The sequence below is a fragment of the Natrix helvetica genome (genome assembly GCF_964273705.1).
Source record: "Natrix helvetica genome assembly, chromosome: 2".
NCBI classification, from domain to species: domain Eukaryota; kingdom Metazoa; phylum Chordata; class Lepidosauria; order Squamata; family Natricidae; genus Natrix; species Natrix helvetica.
In genome coordinates, this window is record NC_138552.1 from 287519476 (window position 1) to 287540741 (window position 21266).

The following is a 21266-nucleotide window of genomic DNA, read 5'->3' on the forward strand; positions in this document are numbered from 1 at the left end:
GGCTAAAAGTTATCCAAGTCGTTGGCATAAAATAAATGGGAAGTGTCACCAACGTTACTCTAAACAATTACATAAATCTGAGTTCAACAATATGAAGTATAGGGCTCCCCAATTTTTATTTTATGCTAAAGATTAATTATACCTGTATTATTTTATGCTAAAGATTAATTATACCTGTATTATCTTCAGAGATCCTCAGTGGTCCCCAAAGGCTGAAGTAATCAAATTACAATGTTGTGTGAAGTCATCCTTTGTGGCCTGCAATTCATTGTTTATTGGTGTAGTATCTTTTGGAAACCCAACCAATTGTAGTTTGTTCAATTAGCATGCTATGTAAAACCAGTCTTAAATCAATGGAATGTGAAAAAAAGACAAATTTTGTATGATGGGAAATGTGGACCTGCCATTCCATGTATCTGGTGTGTGTGTGTGTGTGTGTGTGTGTGTGTGTGTGTAATTTCGGGCTATATTTTCAAAAGAATCCTCTAATATTTACTCCAAAGTAAAGTAAAGTAGTAACTGTGAAAGGGATCTTGGAGTCCTAGTGGACAACCATTTAAATATGAGCCAGCCGTGTGCAGCAGCTGCCAAAAAAAGCCAACACAGTTCTAGGCTGCATCAACAGAGGGATAGAATCAAGATCACGTGAAGTGTTAATACCACTTTATAATGCCTTGGTAAGGCCACACTTGGAATACTGCACTCAGTTTTGGTCACCACAATATAGAAAAAGATGTGGAGACTCTAGAAAGAGTGCAGAGAAGAGCAACAAAGATGATTAGGGGACTGGAGACTAAAACATATGAAGAACGGTTGCAGGAACTGGGTATGTTTAGCTTAAGAGAAAGAAGGACTAGGGGAGACATGATAGCATTGTTCCAATATCTCAGGGGTTGCCACAAAGAAGAGGGAGTCAAACTATTCTCCAAAGCACCTGAGGGTAGAACAAGAAGCAATGGGTGGAAACTAATCAAGGAGAGAAGCAACTTAGAACTGAGGAGAAATTTCCTGACAGTGAGAACAATTAATCAGTGGAACAGCTTGCCTCCAGAAGTTGTGAATGCCCCAACACTGGAAGTCTTTAAGAAGATGTTGGATAGCTATTTGTCTGAAACGGTATAGGGTTTCCTGCCTAGGCAGGGGGTTGGACTAGAAGACCTCCAAGGTCCCTTCCAACTCTACTATTGTATTGTATTAAAGTACAGTGGTACCTTGACACTCAACTGCTTGAAACTCATCAAATTCGGTACTCAATGCATTTTGATGCGAAAATTTTGTCCCGGTACTCATCATTTGTTTGGTACTCAGTGCATAAGCTGGAATTTGTCACTGTCAGTTGCCTTGTGACTCACTAACATTACTCCTTATGGGAAAAATTGTTTGGTACTCATCACGCCTCCCGTAACCAATTAACAATGAGTACCGAGGTACTACTGTAAATCCTGTTATATTCAGTGACACTCACTTTCTCATTAAATATATGTTAGACTGATCCCCCAAATTGTTTTCTGTATTAATTCCCTTAATGGATAATCAACATAGTCTTGCAAGGTAGCCCCACCCCCTCCTGCACAAAACTCATAAGGTCTAGAATTGTGTAAAATATTTGCACAGGAGGTGTGAACAAACAGGTATCATCTCAATCTAAGAAAAGGAGAATTTGCAGCTTGCTTCCGAATGTCCTATCCTGACCTTGAAATGGCATTCTGTTGGAGGTATTGCAAATACCCCCCCCCCTTCCTTTCTCTCTCTCTCTCTGTCTCCTCCTCTGCTCATTTGAAGAAAACTGTTTTATTTTTATTTTTATTATTATTTTATTTAGGGGCAGGGGGAAGGGGATGAACGCAATTAGATTTTAAGAGAAAACAAAAAGGGGTGGGTTTTTTTTTTTTTTTGATTAAAGCACGAGAGCCCCTTTCAAATTTCTTTCATTGGCAGAATCACCTGAGAGAAAAAAAACTGCCCTGTGGAGAATAAAGTGCGAATCCCGTGGTGTGGCAGATGGGGATCAAGCCATTTCAGAGATTTCCCTTTCCTTTTTCTCCTCCCCCCCCACTTCTTTGTAAAAATAGCCCTTCACCCCCAACCACTTCAGCCAATTCACTGAGGTTGAAAATGGGAAGCTAGGAGAAGTCGATTGACACAGTGAGATTTGGAGGATTGCTTGACGTATCTTTCCTACAGGTGTACGGAGAGATGTGAGATAAACACGGAAGGTGAGTCTTCAAACTGTCCTTTTTGTGTAGCATTTCTCACCGGGATGTGAACTGAAAGTTTGTGAAGCTTACAGATCTCAGTATGGCTTTATCCTTCCTTCTGTTCCCCACGTCTCTCTCTGAAATTTATTTACCCACTCTCATTTTGTAGGACAGGGGTGTCCAACTTTGTCAACTTTAAGACTTGTGGACTTTAACTCTCAGAATTCCCCAACCAAAAACAGAATTCGGGGAGTTAAAGTCCACAGGCCACTAGCAAGACTGGCGAAGATGTTCAAGGATAAATCGGCTAAATGTTGCAAATGCCACCAGACACCCGGCACCTGTGGTGGGTTCCTACCAGTTCAGACCAGTTCAGCTGAACCGGTAGTGGTTTGGTGGTCTGGATTGCTGCAATCGGCAATTGTCCTCAACTTATTATCCCAGTTCCATCACTAAATTAGGCAGTTGCTTAGTGAGTCATGCCCAATTGTATGACTATTTTGCTTCAACCAAATCCCCACAGTTGTCAAGTGACTTACATGGTTAATAAGTGAATTTGGATTCTCCCGTTGATTTTGCTTGTTGGAAGCTGACTAGGAAACTTGCCAATGGCGCTCACGTGACCCCAGGCCATCACACAGCCGTCATAAATAGATACCAATTGCCTGAATTTTGATTAGTGACTGTGGGAATGCTGCAACGGTCCTAAGGGTGAGAACAGCACCTGATTTTACGACCTTTTTTCGCAAGCTATGACGTGAATGCGGCAATTGTAAAGTGGCCACTGCAGGTCTTAAGTGAATGCCACAGTTGTTAAGTCAAGCAATTTGTTCACTATGGGTGCAGTTTTGCCCAAACCCAGAAGTCCCGGTTTTCTGCAAAATTTGTAAAATGGAGTCATGGGACCGCGGGACGCTGCAAATGGTCGTAAACGAGGCCTGGTTGCCGAGCACCCAAAGTTCAGTCATGTCACTGCAGAGGAGGCCTGGCTGCTGAAAATTTGAATTTGGGCCATAAGTAGCCCCAAGGTTGTAACTTTGAAATGCTCGCTAAGCGAAGGTGAGGACTACCTGTATTCCTCAATGCACACTAGGGGGGAAAAAACACTTTAAAAACCTGGGAAGTGACAGCCACAAAAGTGACTTGGATCTTAGACAGAAATATATTGAGAGCAGGGGTGGGCTTCAAAAATTTCAGTAACGGGTTCACTGCATGGTGCTGGGTGGGCGTGGCCATGGCCATGGTGGGCGTGGCCTAGCCGGCCTCCTGCACCACGTCAGTGGGGGAGAAACAGACGTTTTCACCTTCCCCAGGCTCCGGAGGCTTTCCTTGAGCCTCTGGGAGGTCGAAAACTGCCTCCCCCAGGCTCCGGAGAACAGAAACAGGCCCATTTCTAGCCTTCTGGAACTTCCAGGAGGCCCATTTGTTCCCCTCCCGAGCCTCCGCGTGGGCCCTGCATTTACCTCGCATCCAAAATGGGCTGTGTGGAGGCTCCTGGGAGGGGCGGGATGAGAGGGGCAAGGTGGGGTGGGCGGGGTCAGCGAGGGGTGGGATTTGGAGATTCTCCAAACCGGCCATAATGTTAGCTACGGGTCAGTGGTGAGTTCCGGATCCCGTTGCAACTGGTACAGTGCAACGGGGCCGGGTGTCCACCACCCGCATGTGCGCAGCACGCACATGCATACTTACCACCCACGACGCTCTGTGACGCTCCAGCTGCTCGGCGGAGCGTTGCGCAGGCACCGTACGCTCCGTAAGCGTGCGCGGAATCCCCGATCGGCTCAAATACCAGTAAGGAGGACGCGCGGGCAAATGGGCCCTCTGGAGCACCGTACCGGAATGGTACCTGGTGCTCCCAGCAGGCACCGGTATGCCTGTATTGTGGCGTACTGGTCGTATCCCACCACTGCTACAGGTTCTCCCAAACCTGGGTGAACCCGTAGCAGCCCACCGCTGATCGAGAGCCACTCAGAGTGTACCTTATAGGTGAGACCGAAGGCATAGAAATTAAATAATTAAATAAAACAAACAAACCAATAAATAAATAAATAAATATCCGTCGGTCTTTGGTTTCTCCATCTCTCTGCGACTTGCCTCTGGCGAATATCCAACTGCACTAAGAATGCTAGCTGAACAAATAGCCCAAGAGAAAACAATGGCTTTCCAATATTACTAAACTATTATTCCCAGCATTCCTTGCTACCATGCATCATAGATGGGACTCCTGGGAGTTATAGTTCAACGCCAATTTCTAGGGCCCCGCAGGGATTGGAAGCCATTAGCCCACGGAGGTGCCCTCATCAACTTCTTTTTTATAGCCTCCCCTGAGATTATGCCATGGTTATTTTTTTTAAAATAAAATTTTTATTTTTAAACGAACATAAACAAACAAAACATATAACATAAAAACATCCTCAGCCACGTACAATGTGTCGATTGGTTACAAGGTTTTTGTGCGTCCTCTCCATAGTCATCGCTTAAACTTTATCTAAAGTCACATATTATCAATCTGTGTACAATTTACATTTGTATACATTATTATTATAGTACTTCATTTGTTTGATTATCACTATTGTTTCTTCATTTTTAAAAAAGGTATTCTAACCAATTTCGCTGTATTTAAGTACAGTGACGATAAAGATAATACTTATAAATATAAATTCATTTATATTATAATAATTCATTATATCATCTTCAATATATCCAATAATAAAGTATTTTTTATATCCGATTCTAAGTCATTCTATTAGTCTTATTCTAAAGAGTAAGGTTCTACATTTAGGCAACAAAAACGGAATGCACAGGTACAGTATAGGTGGTACCGTGCTCAATAGTAGTAACTGTGAGAGGGATCCTGGAGTCCTAGTGGAAAAACCATTTAAATAGGAGCCAGCCGTGTGCAGCAGCTGCCAAAAAAGCCAACACAGTTCTAGACTGCATCAACAGAGGGATAGAATCAAGATCACGTGAAGTGTTAATACCACTTTATAATGCCTTGGTAAGGCCACACTTGGAATACTGCATTCAGTTCTGGTCGCCACGATGTAAAAAAGATGTGGAGACTCTAGAAAGAGTGCAGAGAAGAGCAACAAAGAGGATTAGGGGACTGGAGACTAAAACATATGAAGAACGGTTGCAGGAACTAGGTATGTCTAGCTTAAGAGAAAGAAGGACTAGGGGAGACATGATAGCAGTGTTCCAATATCTCAGGGGTTGCCTCAAAGAAGAGGGAGTCAAACTATTCTCCAAGGCACCTGAGGGTAGAACAAGAAGTAATGGGTGGAAACTAATCAAGGAGAGAAGCAACTTAGAACTGAGGAGAAACTTCCTGATAGTTAGAACAATTAATCAGTGGAACAGCTTGCCTCCAGAAGTTGTGAATGCCCCAACACTAGAAGTCTTTAAGAAGATGTTGGATAGCCATCTGTCTGAAATGGTATAGGGTTTCCTGCGTAGGCAGGGGGTTGGACTAGAAGACCTCCAAGGTCCCTTCCAACTCTACTATTGTATTGTATTGTATTGTATTGTATTGTATTGTATTGTGTTATTTTAGTATTGGTCACATTCTCTAATAATTTCCAATTCCATGTTTTTCCCCCATTATTAATATCATCAATCTAATATATATGTATACAATTATTATGATTATTAAACAGTCTTTGAGTGTAGCTATCATTACATTCTTTTTATGTGAAGCGTAACTACATTTAAAGTAAATTTATATTATGGCGTTTCATGACATCGTCCTAAAATCATCCAATGATATTACATCTTTATATTCTATTGTATATAAAATTGTTACAACCCTTTCTTTAGTGACTGCTAGAAGTTACAACGATGCTGGAAAAAGTGATATAACCATTTTCTACACTTATGACATTGCAGCACTGAGCTACTTGTCAAGCAACCAACTGTGAATCACATGATCTTGGGGATGCTTCAACAGTCATAAGTGTGAAAAATGGTCATGTCGCTTTTTTCAGTGCTGTTGTAACTTCGGTCACTAAGTGAACTGTTGTAAGTCAAGGACTACCATGTTTCCCCGAAAATAAGACAGGGTCTTATTTCCTTTTGACCCCTGAAATAAGCCTTATTTTTGGGGAGGTCTTATTATTTTGGAGGTGCATGAGACGGCGAGCGTGGTCACCTCATGGCTGCTGCTGTGTTGCAATATTTTGGGGGAGGGCTTATTTTGGGGGAGGGCTTATTTTAGCACATGCACTCAAAAGCCCAATTGGGCTTATTATCCCGGGAGAGCTTATTTTCAGAGAAACAGGATACCTGTACTTTAAGATTTATTAAATCTTATTTTAAGATATATTTTTTTCAACTTTCAAATTTTTATGGATTTCCTGGTGGCATCCTATTCCGGGACTAATTAGATTGGTAGTAATCAAGTACTAAGCTGTTTTTTTCTAGCTCAGTCAAGGAATCAGTTTTGCGGCTTGGAGTTATTTGAAAACTCCCAAGGATGTCTTGCTTAAAGTGAAGTCTTCTTCAAGTCAAACTCAACTTCTCATACCTGTTTCTTGCTTAGATTGAAGACGAAAGGAATTCCCAGAAAATAAATTGTGGCTAAGGGTGAAGAAAATGATTGGGGTCTGCAGCAGATCAATGAGAAGGAATACAGTGATTTGAGTTTTTTTTTCAGGTGGCAAACGTATATTAAATCATGCTCCGTTCAGAAAATGCTCAGGAAAAGAGCCTCTCTCGCTCATGCCTTGTCTGAAATTGTTAGAATTTTGAATCTTTCTTTGAACTGAAAATGATGAAGAAAGGAAAGTCATGTTTGCATGAAGTAGAGTTAAAGGGTAGATGTGTTGCTATCAGATGAGGTTGTGAACATTGATTTAGAATTGTAGACGGCTTTTAAAGAGATTAGCCAAACTGATAGAGGATCAAGCTCTCAATAGCTGTGGGTCTCGATAGATAGATGGATAAAGCTGGAAAACTAGTTTATTGACTGATCAGTCTTATAGACATATTAAAACATAACATAAAGGTAAAATGCAAGGTCTATTTCTGGGGTAAAATAGGGAAAAGAAAATATAATAATAAAATACATCTGTGCTAAATGCAAATAATAAATGTTCAGATCAATACATTGCCTTTAAACGATCCTCTAATTTGTGCAGTATAATAGATACTTAGCTGAATGTACAGAATACAGAATTGGAAGGTACCTTGGAGGTCCTCTAGCCCAACCCCTTGCTCAAGCAGGAAACCTTGTTTAGGTAGTCCTTGTTTAGGTAGTCCTTGTTTAGTGACTGCTTCGTTTAGAGATCATTCACAATGATGAAAAAGCAATTTTGCCCTGAGTCTTTACATTAATAACCTTTGTAAGTCTATAAAACCAAGGGAAACTGAAGAAGTGAGATTGCAAGCACAGCTGCGGTTTTACTTAGCAACCACTTCACTTAATGACCCAGCTGTCAGTCCCAATTGTGGTTGCTAAACAAGGACTCTCTGCATATATGTACTCCTTGACTTACAACCACAATTGAGCCCAACATTTCTGTTGCCAATTGAGAAAGTTGTTAAGTGAATATAGCCCCATTTTATGATCTTTCTTGCCATGGTTGTTAAGTGAATCACTGCAGTTGTTAAGTTAGTAACACACGGTTGTTAAGCGAATCTGCCTTCTCCACTGACTTTGCTTGTCAGAAGTTTGCCAAAAGTGATCACATGATCCTCGACACTACAACCGTCATAAATATGAGTCAGTTGCCAAGCAAACTGAATTTTGATCATGTGACCATGGGGTTGCTGCAAACGCCGTTAAGTGTGGAAAAAACGATCATAAATCATTTTTTTTCAGGGCCGTTGTAATGTGGAACAGTCACTAAATGAACTGTTGCAAGTCGAGGATTGCATGTACGATAGAGTCCAAGAGGAAAAGGACAATTTGCGATCAAGGATTTTTATTTCAAGTAGGGATTTCAAGTATCTAAGCCTAAAAGGAGGCATAAAGTTGACAATCAAATAAAACATGAATCTTGACGGCTGTTGGCTACTCTTTGGGTAGTTACTGGAAGGAACAAATCAAAGGAACACGTTTTCCATCCTGTCCGCTTCTCAAAAACCCTTGGGGTCTTTTCATAATAGGGAACTCCCTAGCTTAGGGCAGTCTACCATGGAATACTAAAGAACAGTCCAACCTAACCCAGGAGGTGACCTGTGAATTTCAGAAGATTAATAATAGATCTCTCTGTGCTCTTTTGCTGACATAACTTCCTGGGTTAGATCCTGGGCAGTTTTTAAAAAAAGGATCACATTATGGCAGGGACAATTGTGTATTCCCCCCTCCCCAAGCCTGATCCCTGATCGTTGGGCATATGAAGAACAGTTGCAGAATTTGGGTATGGCTAGGACTAGAAGGGACACGGTGGCTCAGTGGCTAAGACGCTGAGCTTGTCGATCAGAAAAGTTGGCAGTTCGGGGGTTCGAATCCCCAGGGCCTCGTAATGAGTGAGCTCCCATTCCTTGTCCCAGCTTCTGCCAATCTAGCAGTTTGAAAGCATGTAAAAATGCAAATAATAAAAATAGGGACCACCTTTGGTGGGAAGGTAACAGCGTTCCGTGCACCTTTGGCGTTTACTCATGCCAGCCACATGACCATGGAGACGTATTCGGACAGCGCTGGCTCTTCGGCTTTGAAACGGAGATGAGCACCGCCCCCTAGAGTCGGGAACGACTAGCACATATGTGCAAGGTGAATCTTTACCTTAGAGATGACATGATACTTGAGGGGCTGCCATGAAGAAGAGGGGGTCAACTTATTTTCCAAAGCACCAGAGAGCAAGACAAAAAACAATGGATGGAAACTAATCAAGGAGAGAAACAACCTGGAATTAAGGCGAAACTTCCTAAACAGCAGAACCAGTTTGCCTTCAGAAGTTGTGGGTGCTTCATTGCTGGAGAAGAGACTGGACAGCCACTTGTCTGAAATGGTATGGGGTCTCCTGCTTGAGCAGGGGGTTGGACTAGAAGACCTCCAAGGTCCCTTCCAGTTCTATTCTGAGCTGAATTGAATTGGGCTGCAAGAAGGAGCCCTTTTTAGTCGTTCTTCTCTCTCTCTCTTCTAGTTGGTTTGAATTTAAAAAAAAGGTTTCCGTAGACCAAAAAGAGGTTTCTTGAAAGGAAAAAAAAAGGCACGGCAGCGTTTAGAGTTTTCAAGAACTCTCCATCAAGCAAGAAAGCCGAAATCATGATGAGGTTTTTCCCGGTTTGAGAAAGTCAGAAAGCTCGAGCCGCTATCTGGTAACAGAAGCTTTCCATTGGCCTCATCAAGGCATCGCCAGCTTTAATAGGGATTTTGGAAATTAAGTCTTGCCAACCTGTTTTCATGCAGGAATGGGGTCAGAGAGAGAGAGAGAGAGAGAGAGAAGGCGGGAGAGGGGTGGGGGAGAAAGACGGACTGGCACTGCCCAGCCCTTCGCTTTTTTTCTCCTGCGCACAACCCTGCTTGGCAAGGCAGGCAGCGCATGGCTAAAAGATCAGCCCAAGCATCCAGGTCACGATTAAGTGGTGGTGGGGTGAAATGGAAATTGTATGTGTGTGTGCATACACACGTATACACACACACATAAATATGTATAATATTTATACATATAGTGTATTATATTTATATATATATACACACACACACACACATACAATCGCTTGTGTGTGTGTTTGTATGTACGCGCGCGCACGTGTCTTGTGCGCGCAAAGAAAGGCGAAGAGAATTTTCTCTCTCTCTCTCTCTCTTTCAACCTCTTCGGCCCCCTCCCTACCCGCGTGGAGGGTTGAAGTGGGGGGGGGCGGAGGCAACGGGGAGTAAAGGAGCCGAAGGGGGCGTGGCCTGGGCGGCTCGTGACGTCCCCCGAATGGGTTACTCTACGTTCTAGAACTCCGCCCCACGTGCGTTCTGGCGGCGGCGCGGGGGGGGGGCGGGCGGGAGGAAGAGGAGGAGGAAGAAGGGAGGGAGGAGGGAGGGAGGGAGCGGGGCTGGCTGCGCGAAGCGACGATGGCTGGGAGCGAAAGGGAGCGAGGGGGGGAGGGAGAGAAGGAAGGCGCTTGAGCTGAGCTAAGCTAAGCTGATCCCACGTGTGAAAGGATCTGGCTGGTTCGCCGGCTTCTCTCTCTCTCTCTCTCTCTCTCCCTCTCTCTCCCCCCCCCCCAACCAGCCAGTAATATTCACCGGTAGCAGACAAGAAAAAAAAAGAAGAGAGAGAGAGGGAGAGAGAGAGAGAGAAAAAGAAAGAAAGAAAGAAGGAAAGAGAAGAAAGCGGAGCGATCGGAGGGGGAAAGGGGGGCCAAAAAGAAGGGGAGAAACCAACCCGGGGGGAGGGTGGGGGGGTCCTGCCAAAGGAGGGGGGGCTCTTGTTTCTCTTTCTTTCTCCCTCTCTCTCTCCTTCTCTCCTTCTCGGGCTCCAGTCGTCCTTCTTGGCCGCAGTCATGGAGGCAGACGGGAGTCAAGCCATCTCGGGCAGCCCCAGCGACTCGCAGCACGACCCCGGGTAAGTTGTGCTCCTCCGGCCTTGCCACTTTGGCCGGGCGCGCGATGGGGGACCCCCTTCTCCGCTTGGGCAAAACTGGTGGGAGAAGCGCGGTAAAGGGAAGGAGAGAGAGAGATGGGGGGGGGGGGGCGGCGCGGCGCCGGCGAAGGGAAAAACCGAGCGGCGGCTCTTCTTTCTTTCTTTCTCTCTTCTTCTCCTCTCTTTCTTTCTTTCTTTTTTTTGCCGGCTCTTCTTTTTCTTCTTCTCTTCTCTCTGCCGCTCGCTCTTTTCGGAGTTACTCACCTTGGGTCCGTTTGCCTGGGTTTTGCCTCCCCCCTTCACTTCTCTCCCGACCCCTCTCCATCTCCCCTCCTCCTCCTCCTCCTCCTCCTCTTCTTCATCCCCCCTCCCAAACCAGGCTTAGCTTCCCTCGCCCCCCCCCCCAAGCCTCCCCCCCCTTTCCACCTCTCCCTTCCTTTTAGCTTTTGTAAGTTACACGTCAAAATGGCCGATCAGACATCTCTGCTTAACTCTGTTCTGTTTTCTTCTTCCAGTAAAATGTTTATTGGCGGCCTGAGTTGGCAGACCTCCCCAGGTAAGCCCGGTGTGAGTGTGTGTGAGTGTGAGTGTGTGTGTGTGCTGGATGGGGGGCAGCCCCATCTCCCACTCCCTCTGGGTCTTGCCTAGCCCAGCCTCCTTTGATAGAGCCTTTGTTGTTATCCCAGGTCAGTTTCATTGGGTGCTTTCCTCCCCCCCTTCCTTACCTCCCCCCCCTCAACTCTTTCCCACAAGTAAAAAAAAAAAAACCTGCACCAGAGTAAGCTGGTGGGATCCTTTATGTGCTCCAAATAACACTTCTCTCTCCCCAAGTCCTCTATTCGACCTTAAATTTGTGTGTGCGCACTTTTGAGGGGTGGTAGGCTCGAGGGAGGGGGGGGGCGGGAAGGGAATAAAAAAGATTTTTCTTTTGAAATGTTCAGGTCATCAATTTGTGTCCCCCCCCCAACCTTTCTTTCTGCTCTGAGGGGGAGAAAAAAAATCAAATGTTGCTCCCTTTCTTGAAGTGGCTGATTTATTTTTTTTTATAATGCAGATATGTTTTAAACACTTGCTTCTGTTTTCATCTCTCTCTCTCTCTTTCTCATCCCCGTTTTTCCCTCTGTGCTCCCTTTTTTCTGTTCCGCAGATAATCTTAGAGATTATTTTAGCAAATTTGGAGACATTAGAGAATGTATGGTCATGCGGGACCCAACAACAAAACGCTCCAGGTAAAACTGTTTGTCCTCTTTTTTAAAAAAAATAAATAAATAAAAGTTTCTTTTCCTTTCCTGTGATTTTTTTTTTTTTTTTAATATGGAAAGGCTTGCACGGTCTGTGTGCTTAGAACAAGTGTTAGCAGTTCTTTAAGGCACATTAAGCATTAAGCAGTTAAAAACCTTTGGCTTTTTGGCGGCTCAAAAACTTTGAAGCTGGGCTCCTTATGTCTTTGCAAGTCTGGTGTCTTAAATATAGATGTTGAAATCAGAAGGAAAATGTATGTTTTCTGCTGGTGGAAACCTGTTAAATTAAATAGGCTTTCAGAGAGTCTCATTTTCAGAAACTTGTTTCTAACTGTTTGGTCCGCTAACCAAAGTATTTTTTTTAAAAAGAGAGAGAGCCAATCCCACAGCTTTCTACTTTTGGGTTAAACAAAGCATGAACTGAAGATGGCAAGATTTTCTATGCGTGCATTGAAAGAAAGGTGGAAAAGGAGTTAAATTTTGAAGCATGCATAAGTTTTTTTTTTTAAATAATCCACCTTAACTCTAATCTATTTTCTGACAAGGACTGATGGTTTGACTCTGAACAATATGATGTTCTAGGATGTGTCTTACTGAGTGTCTTAATGTATTTATTGTCTTTTCTTAGTATTTTCTGTGCCTTTTCCCCATCAGCTCTTCTTTGTCTTATTTCAGGGGGTTTGGTTTCGTTACATTTGCTGATCCTGCAAGTGTTGATAAAGTATTAGCTCAAGCTCATCATGAATTAGATTCCAAGACGGTATGTTACACAATGTGATATTGGTGTGTGTGTGTCTGTGTGTGTTTAATGTCTCCATTATTTCCTGCAATATTATGAATGTGACAGGCTTATTTAAAGAGACAGCGTCCTTTTGGCTGGGTCTGTTCAAAGGGGTATTGTGATAGGTTATTAATGCTGTAATAATTGTGCAAAGAAACGCTGGGCTACCTTGCAAGATCTGGAAGCTCATGTTCCCATTATATATTGTAAAGAAAAGAAATCATCCTTGCTCAAAATATTAACTAGTTGGCCGGGCAGTTCGGTTTAATTCTATTTATTTATTTGTCCTTCTGCTTCAACTATTTAGTTTTCAAAAAACATGCACTCTATCCAGGTTCCGTGAGTGGAAGAGAATACAGTAATTAGAGAAGCTTCTTTTGATAGATTAGAAAGATGCTACTTTATTTTTTTAAAGAGGAGGGCAATTTTCGGTCACAGAAACTTTCAGAGTATTATTTTCCTTAGCCTTCCTTTCTGGAATACTGAGGAAGTTATTATTTTTTTCCCTAGCCTAACAGAAAAGGGCATTTTGAGAGGTTGCAACAAGTGAGAAGTGCTACCTTTCAAAGGAAAATTGCAACACTGTCATTAGATCAAGGTTTCTGTTCCTTTCCAAATCATATCCCAAGTTTTTCTATTGCAAAACCACTGTTTTGGTTTAAGAGGGCATTAATCGTCTGGTGCTCCCATCTTCCTGCACTAAATTTCCATTTCTGCATGATATCCTAACTCTTCTGTAGCATCAGAAAGGAAGTTTGTATTTGGCCAATTTAATTAGTTGGGACTTTAATTCCGTAACTTAAAAGAGACAGCAATAAAAGTAATCTGTCTCTTAAACTGTGAGCAGAAGCTCGTTTTTATTTAGTTTCAGGATGGTTATTGTTTCCTCATTACCACACTTTAATTTGCAGGGAAGTGTGAAAAATTATCCTTTAAACCAAGAAATTATGGTCTTAAGGTTACCCAGCCTTGCTTTATATGAATCTCTTTTAAAATAAATGAGATGATTATGTCTCAAAGCGCCTTTAAGTGAAGCTTTGTTTTATTGTCCTCCCTTCAGATTCTAATAACTTTGGGTATGTGTCCTGTTGAGCTTGTCTGAGCATGTGACTCATGTTTAAACATTCCCCAATTATTTCGGGGAGGGGGGCGAGAGAGAAAGCCTCCATCTAATCCAGGAGTGATCCTGAGAAATCAACCTTAAAATAGTTTAATACAAATATAGATAGGTAACTTATTAAATGTACTGCTCCAAGAAAATATACTTATTGGAAGATATTTATGGCTGTTTGTTTTTGTGCACTGCCAGTGGGTGTAGGTGGGTGGGGGAGAACTTAAAGATGAAACCAAAGGATGAAGCTTGTTTCTAATATATTTATACTATGCTATAAAATGAACAACAGAGCAGAAGGTGCCCCCAGGAGAGGTTAGCAAGCTATGCGAGCAAACCTTGGTTTGTACATCCCAAGTTGGCTACCCTGGTCACTTTTGGGAGTCGAAAGTGGGAAGCTTAGAAATCCTTATAGGAAACTTCCTATCGTGCTATGATGCCAGCCAGATGAAATGGCATTGCTTTGATTTTGGACGTGGGACCAAACACCTCTGAGTGGTTTGTCCCCAAATGGATTTCTCATCACTGTTTAAAAAGAACAACAACAGCCGAAACATAAAGATAACTTTTTTTGTTGCCTTGTTAGAGCTCTGATAGTTTCTTGTCCTTTAGTATTGCTAGCATTTGACTCTGTTCCAACGCTGAGCACAGGAAACGGCTTGGTTTGCTATTGACACGGAAGTTGCCTGCTCTTGTTTACGGTTACATTAGACGCTTGGTTTAGGTAATGGCCATCAGTATCTTATTATTAGTTATTTCCTAGAAGACTTGTAGATACAGTAAGTAGCATTGTACCTAACTAACTAATTTTATTTTTAGTAGCCTCTTTTTTTGTTGTTATTGGCTGTTCTTTAAATAGCTTACAGGGATGCACAACAGGTATAGATCCGCTGAATGGGTAGCCGGGCTGGCAAAGTTGGGAGTTCCTTCCAGTTTTGAAAAGGTGCCCATTTGTCAGATAATACCCATTCTTCCTGGGGTAAATTTCTGTAAAAAATTGCTGCGTTCTTCTTGTGTCTCTTTTTCTTTTTTAAAGTAACAGCTAAAACTTTTAAGGGGGGTTAATATGACAGCTGTATGATGATTATTTGCCACCCCTCATCCTCATTTCTAATATTTTGGACAGTGGGAAATCTACACCTGTTGTATTTCTCTAGTAGCCAAATATCCTAGCTGGTGTTGAGAATATATGTAGATGGATATTAATCTCTAGGAAATGGGGTAGCTTTCTAGACAAAAGTTTTGTGAGTTTTCTGTGTATGCTTGATGAGCTGTTACAGTAGCACATAATCAATCACTTCTCAGGTACGTAGCTTTTCTTTCTAAAAACTTCATTACAAGCGAAATGGCCTTCCTGATGTGCAGGCTAAGATTTATTTGTGGGTGAAATGATAGCTCTTTGAATATATCATCTCCTAGGCAAGTAACAAAGGTTTTCTTTTACCTGCCAAAGACACTTAAAAAAAAATCCAACGCTTTGTAGCAAAAGTTTGGTTAAGACACTTTTTCCAGACGAAAACAAAAGTTTAGAAGTTGACAGTTAACAGCCGGCAGAAGGGTTGTTAATTTTTTTTTTTCCAAACTGCAACTTAGGGTCAAACTTATGGGCTTGCTCAATTATTAGAGATATATAGGATTGTCTCGGAAAGAACTTTTAAAACTCCCTTTTATTTTGGTTGGAAAGTTTTAGCTGTTACTTTAAAAAGAAAATGAGACACAAGATGAGCTCTACCTTTTTCATTGACGAAGGTGCCGATACCATGAAAAGTAAAATTCATATCTAAAATATTAACATGCTTATAGGGTATAAAGTTAATTCTATGAATTTATGGAGGGCTGAGAGAATTCCTACTTTTGCTTAACCCAAATTTACCCCCTTTCTGCAAATTGCTACTTAAGAGAATCTAATGAAATTATTTGCACTTGTCCTTTCAATATATTTTAGCCAGCATTTGGAACCAAATAGCATTAAGATTGAGAATTTGAGGTGAAGCCAATTTATAATTCACAGTAGAGCTTCCTATTTGTTAAGAGGGCTTTTGATTGAGAAGATTTGGAGTTTTATTAATCTTTTAAAATGTATTATTGGCAAGTCATAATTTTTTTTGTAAAGTAGTAGCTATACATTTGTGGCTTTAGAATGATAGGATTTTATTCTTAGGTTTCTTTGGATTGGACGTTAGTTTAGAAAAAAACTTCTCTCGTTAAATTCCTTTAGTCTATTAAAAAAAACAAAAAAAAACTCAATTGCCTTCAGGTGATTTTTTTTTAAAGAAAGGAAATAAATCTATTTACATGCGGTCAAATCTAAACATGCAAACTTCGTGTCTCGAGATCATGTCTTGTCTCTACATTACAGCTTAACTATGAAATACAAAAATCAGATCCAATCATTCACCTTTATTTTTTGGCAGCGTAAAAAACTTCCCTAAAAGTGGCAGTTGCTATTTAAATAGGTCTCTTAAACTGTGGGGGCGTTAACAGCAGATAAGAAAATAAACACACATGGACTGAATGATCCTCCTTCCAAAATGTTAATATTTTTAAAATACCTGTAATAATACATATTGTGTTGGACATTCGGGATCTCATTAGCCCCAGTTTGAAAAAGGAAAGAGGAAGGAGACTTTTTAAAGTTCCCAACAGTTAAGTCACTGGACATGCTGCTTTCTTTTCTCTTCGTGTTACGACTTTTCCCGCTAGTTTAATCCTGAAAGAAATCTTGTACCTGAGAAATGAAGGATTAACGATTGGGTGCAATCTTTCAGTTGTAGGATTTTTATTTTTGCCTTTCTGAAGAGAACATGCAAATGATCTTGTTTTCCATTTCTCCCACTCCTCCATCCCTCCCACCCATCCCGCAGATTGACCCCAAAGTTGCATTTCCCCGAAGAGCTCAACCTAAGGTAAGAAAGAATAATCAATAATGAATTTTAAGGCATGCTGTGAGTTGCATTAGTTGCCTGGTTAGAGCAGATGGGGGGGGGAGAGCAAGGTTGAAGGGGAGATGGGGGGGGGGGAGAAAGAGAGCTGAAATGGGAGGGGATTTTCTTCTTCCTTAAAGGTTGACATGACATGCCTTGTGTATCTTAAGACCGGTGAGAAACGCCAGAGAGTTGTGAACAAAGTATTATTCCAGGGGTAATCAACTCCTTATGGGTCCTGTGTTATTTGGCATCGGCTGGTTTAAAAAACAACAACTCTTTTCGGAGTGGTGGGTGTTTCCTCCTCCGAGCGTAGTAACAGAATATTGCTACGCTGAGCAGCTGCGGTGTATTGACAAAGCTATAAGGGTTTGAAGTTGAGCGTCGTGTGCTTTTCTTTCTGTCTTTGGGTGGGTGGGGGAGAGTGATGAATGTAGAAATCGTGTTTGTTGTTCTTGGTGCAAAAGAGAAATGGCTGTTCATCCTTTCTCTTGTCCCGTTTTTTTTTCCCCCTTCTTCTTCCTTGGGCATAACTTGTGAATAGGGCTAGTTCATTAATTCACTCGCTTTTTGGTTGGGGAGAGGAGGGTCCGAAGCTTTTGAGAGAGGGAGAAAAAAAAAAGAGGGGGAAGAAAGAAGCTTTAAAAACAAAAGGTCTTAAATTTGATTGGATGAGTGACCTATTTTCTCCCTTTAGAGCTGCCTTGTGTTATGCTTTGGGTTGCTCGCAAGGACATCTCGGTCATATTCAAAACAGCTTTTGTCCAACGGCTACCTCCGGATGGGGAGGTGGCTGCAAAGCCAACTTCCAGAGTTGGCTATCTCTCTGAGTTAGGTAGCTGCTAGGTTTGTATCACCCCCTTCCTCCCCCTCCTTAAATCACAATGTTGTTTTAACATGGAACAACTGTTTTTTTGGATCCGTGGGGTGGTGGTTTTTTTTTTTTTTTTTTGTAAAATACAAACAGATATTGTCCTTCTGGAACCACAAGTGTTTAACTGCACACAAGTTTGGAGACCTCTTGCAGTTGGGACTGATTAGTTGTGTTCACTTGGGCCCGAACTACCATTTAAGTCAATCTCTCTCATCTGTTTTCCTGGAGGAAGTAAGCATCAAGAACTAATTGATCTGTAGAAGTGGCCATGGGATAGTTTTTCAATGTCCTGTTGGATTAGGAAGAAGAGCAGAAGGAAGGTGGGAATAAGGAAACAGAGAGGGAGGGAGAGAACAAAACTAGCAGATAGCTGAGCTGTCCCTTTTCAAGGCTGTTTGCAATCACCCAGTGTTCCTTTCTTAGAATTTTTGTCTACAAGCATGAATAAATTTGGAGGGTTTGTCGGAGTGAAGCATTTGCAGGACTGCTGGAGTTCTCTTTGACTTTGTTTTCCTCTTCTTCCCAGCTTTCCACAATAACGTTGCCGACCGTTTGAATCTGCAGGGTTCCCATGCTAATTTATACTGACTTTTTTTTTTCTTTCCATGGAGTTATTTATGGTTGTGTTCTGCCTGTCGGGTAAGAGGAAGGAGTATAATAGTACAAGTACAGATTGCCCTAGTGTCAAAATGGGATGGAAAGGGACTGCTCTCCTGCAGAATGTTTCTCAAAAAGTGGGAACCCGGTGTAAAAGTTGGATCTGGAAAGGAATAAGACAGAGGTTTTTGAACTCATAACAGATCTACTTCCAAATGTGGGATTTTAAAAGGGAAAAAATACTGCCATTTCCTCTACTTTTTATTGAGGGGGAAGAAGCTGGTATGATTTATGTGTTAGAAAATCATCATCGTAGGCAGAGAGACATACAATAAACCCCAAGGTAACACCACAGTAAAACAATTTAGGTATTAAAAACAGAGTTTACAAACACGCTACACAACACTCTGAAATGCAGAGAATGACATCTAAAGTGGTGCCACGTAGATAACAGCAATGGACCCAGCTGATCTCAAGTAGAGAAAGCATTAGTAACAAGACTGCAGACAATTCCAAATATTAAAATTCAGTTTCTTGCCCTAGTTCTATTCCTGTAAGAGATCATAATTTTGTGCACATTTTTAAAAATACAGCTATTTATTAGAAAAAAAATAGTGACTAAGAGGAGGAGTTGTGCTCGTATCACCAATGCATTTTTTGAACTAAAAAAAATTATTCTGTTTTTTTTTTAAGTACATCCTTTGCTGTAAACACTGTTGCCTTCACTAAAATGGAAAAGAACCCTGTTAAAATGACAAATGTACATCTTTAAACCATAGTAATGTCAGGTATAGAACTGCAACGGAACAATTCTACTTTCTTTGGAATTAATAATAATGAAGCTGCAATAACAGTGGTTTAGTTAAAAGAGTCTTGTCCATCAGCCATTCTGCAAAATAAATTGCTCAGGGGGAATATAGCTAATAAACAGTGAGATTTATTTCAGTGGGAACAGAATAATTCAGGATATATGCCTACCTTTTCTGGGGAAATTTGATGATGTCGTTAATCCATCAAACCAAACCATTTTTGAAACCTGTACTGGAAGGAGACAACAAAACGTGAAGGCCTCACACTAAATCATTATGTGGTTTGTTAGATTTTGGCTTAGTGTGTGGTAACTCAGCTTTTCGCCAACCAACATTTAAATCCCAAACTTTGATTAATGCTTCCAGCAGAAGAAAGTATGGAGAATCCATATGTACCATAAAGTTCAACTCCCTAGGTGATGTCATAATCCAACTCAGATAAATGGTGGCCTGATGTTTGCTAGAAACATCCAGCGCAATCAAATCCATTTCCTGGACATGGATTTCCTTTGTATGGAACCGTACAAAGACTTGCTTTTGTATTGAACTTTCATAACAATTTAGTGCATTTGTTGGTCTTCTTCCTGTAGTGTCGGGAATCATTACAGCAGTGTTTTTTAATCTTGGCAACTTTAAGATGCAGGCTGGGGAATTCTGGGAGTTGAAGTTCATGTATTTTAAAGTTGCCAAGTTTGAAAAATCACTGCTTTAGAGCAAGGATGTCAAACTCGTGGGCTGCGGGCCGGAAGCATCACACAATGGCCACCCCCCCCCCCTGTTTTAGCGAATGGGAAAAAAGTTGTGATACATCACATGATGACATGTCACGAGTTTGACACCCCTGCTTCAGAGTAAAGCAACGTGTGTGGCTTGTTAATTTTGAAAAGGTGTCCATCCAAAGTGCCTGCAAATCTTACTCTACCCCTCTTTTTCTGTTTATGGGAGAAGGGATTATATCAGGGGTGTCCAAACTTGGGAACTTTAAGACTTGTGGACTTCAACTCCCAGAATTCCCCAGCCAGCCATGCTGGCTGGGGAATTCTGGGAGTTGAAGTCCACAAGTCTTAAAGTTCCCAAGTTTGGACACCCCTGTATTAAGTCCATAATTGTGGTTTGGCATAAATTGAATTAATGTGTTTGGAAAGCTTTAAGGTACATCAATGCTTCAGGGTTCTTGTGCTACTTATTCATTCCAAGCGATATTGGTTTTTACAGGTTTTGTGAAGTTAGACAAGAGGCACAAGCAGGACAAAACGAAAATGGCACAAAGTTGTAAGGATTCTCCTGATTGGTTAGGAAAAGATGCTTGAAAGCTGCGAACATGGAAAAGATTAGGCATTTCTGCATTACGCCCATTGATTTAGTGTGTAAACTGGATTGAAACATTTTGTTCCTAAATGGTAATTCAAGAGAATATATAATGCTTGATGACCGAATAGTTGTTTTTTTTCCAGATTATCTTCTGGGCTTGTCAGAGCAGTCATATCTAATCCAAGTCTTCCAATTTTAGAAACTATTTCAATAAAAATACCATTTGCTGTCCCCCCTGTCCCCCCCCGCCCTCTCCTGTGATAAAGTAGGTACATTGATAAAGTACTTTGAATGTAATGGGACAAAAAAAGTGTTCAGCTTTTGGGCGTTATGAAAATTCTGACACAAACGGAAAAGGTTTGATTCAAATACAGAACTTGGCGCTGCCAAAATATATCTTTTACGAAAGCATTTCACTTTTCGTTGGAAAATTGTCAGTGTTTATCTCATTTCGAAAGACACTTGCAGTGTTCCTAATGTAACAACTTCAATTTTTTGTGTGATGATTTCTGTCTACTTAGTACAAACTATCACTTTAGGCTTTGATCCCAAGGTCTGGCGTTTTCACAACGTGTGATCTAAATCCGCCTTGTATAGTTCTCCTTTTTTGTGCTTACCTCCCTCCTTGCATTAATAGTCGAAAGCCCCAATGAAAATGTTAAAGTATTTGTCAGGTTTTGTGAATGCAGCCTTGTGTTTCCTACATAGACAAACCATATTTTTATCCTGCACTTACCTTTTGAAAGTCTCTCTCTGCGTCTGTTTTGCTTTAGCAAAGTTTGTGTTTTAATAAGCACTTGTTATGAAAATGATATGTAAAAAGATTCTGACGGGAAATGGATTGCCTTTAACAAGAGCAGAATGGATTTATTGCCACAATTTTTCCTAACTATGAATAAAT

The 21266-nt window shown here is 41.5% G+C and overlaps 1 protein-coding gene across 9 annotated transcripts in view; it reads left to right on the forward strand.

Moving 5' to 3' along the window:
* The first annotated feature begins 10189 nt into the window (after positions 1-10189).
* MSI2 (musashi RNA binding protein 2) overlaps positions 10190-21266 on the forward strand; it is a 689288-nt gene continuing 678211 nt past the window's right edge. For 2 of the 9 annotated variants that reach the window (XM_081945332.1, XM_081945333.1), the window contains exons 1-5: positions 10190-10699; positions 11233-11273; positions 11865-11946; positions 12634-12718; positions 16715-16756. In XM_081945332.1, the coding sequence (XP_081801458.1) occupies positions 10638-10699; positions 11233-11273; positions 11865-11946; positions 12634-12718; positions 16715-16756 (312 nt within the window). In that variant the 5' untranslated portion in view covers positions 10190-10637. The remainder of the gene's footprint in view (positions 10700-11232; positions 11274-11864; positions 11947-12633; positions 12719-16714; positions 16757-21266) is intronic. The other 7 variants (XM_081945336.1, XM_081945338.1, XM_081945334.1 and 4 more) reach the window with 6 other exon arrangements.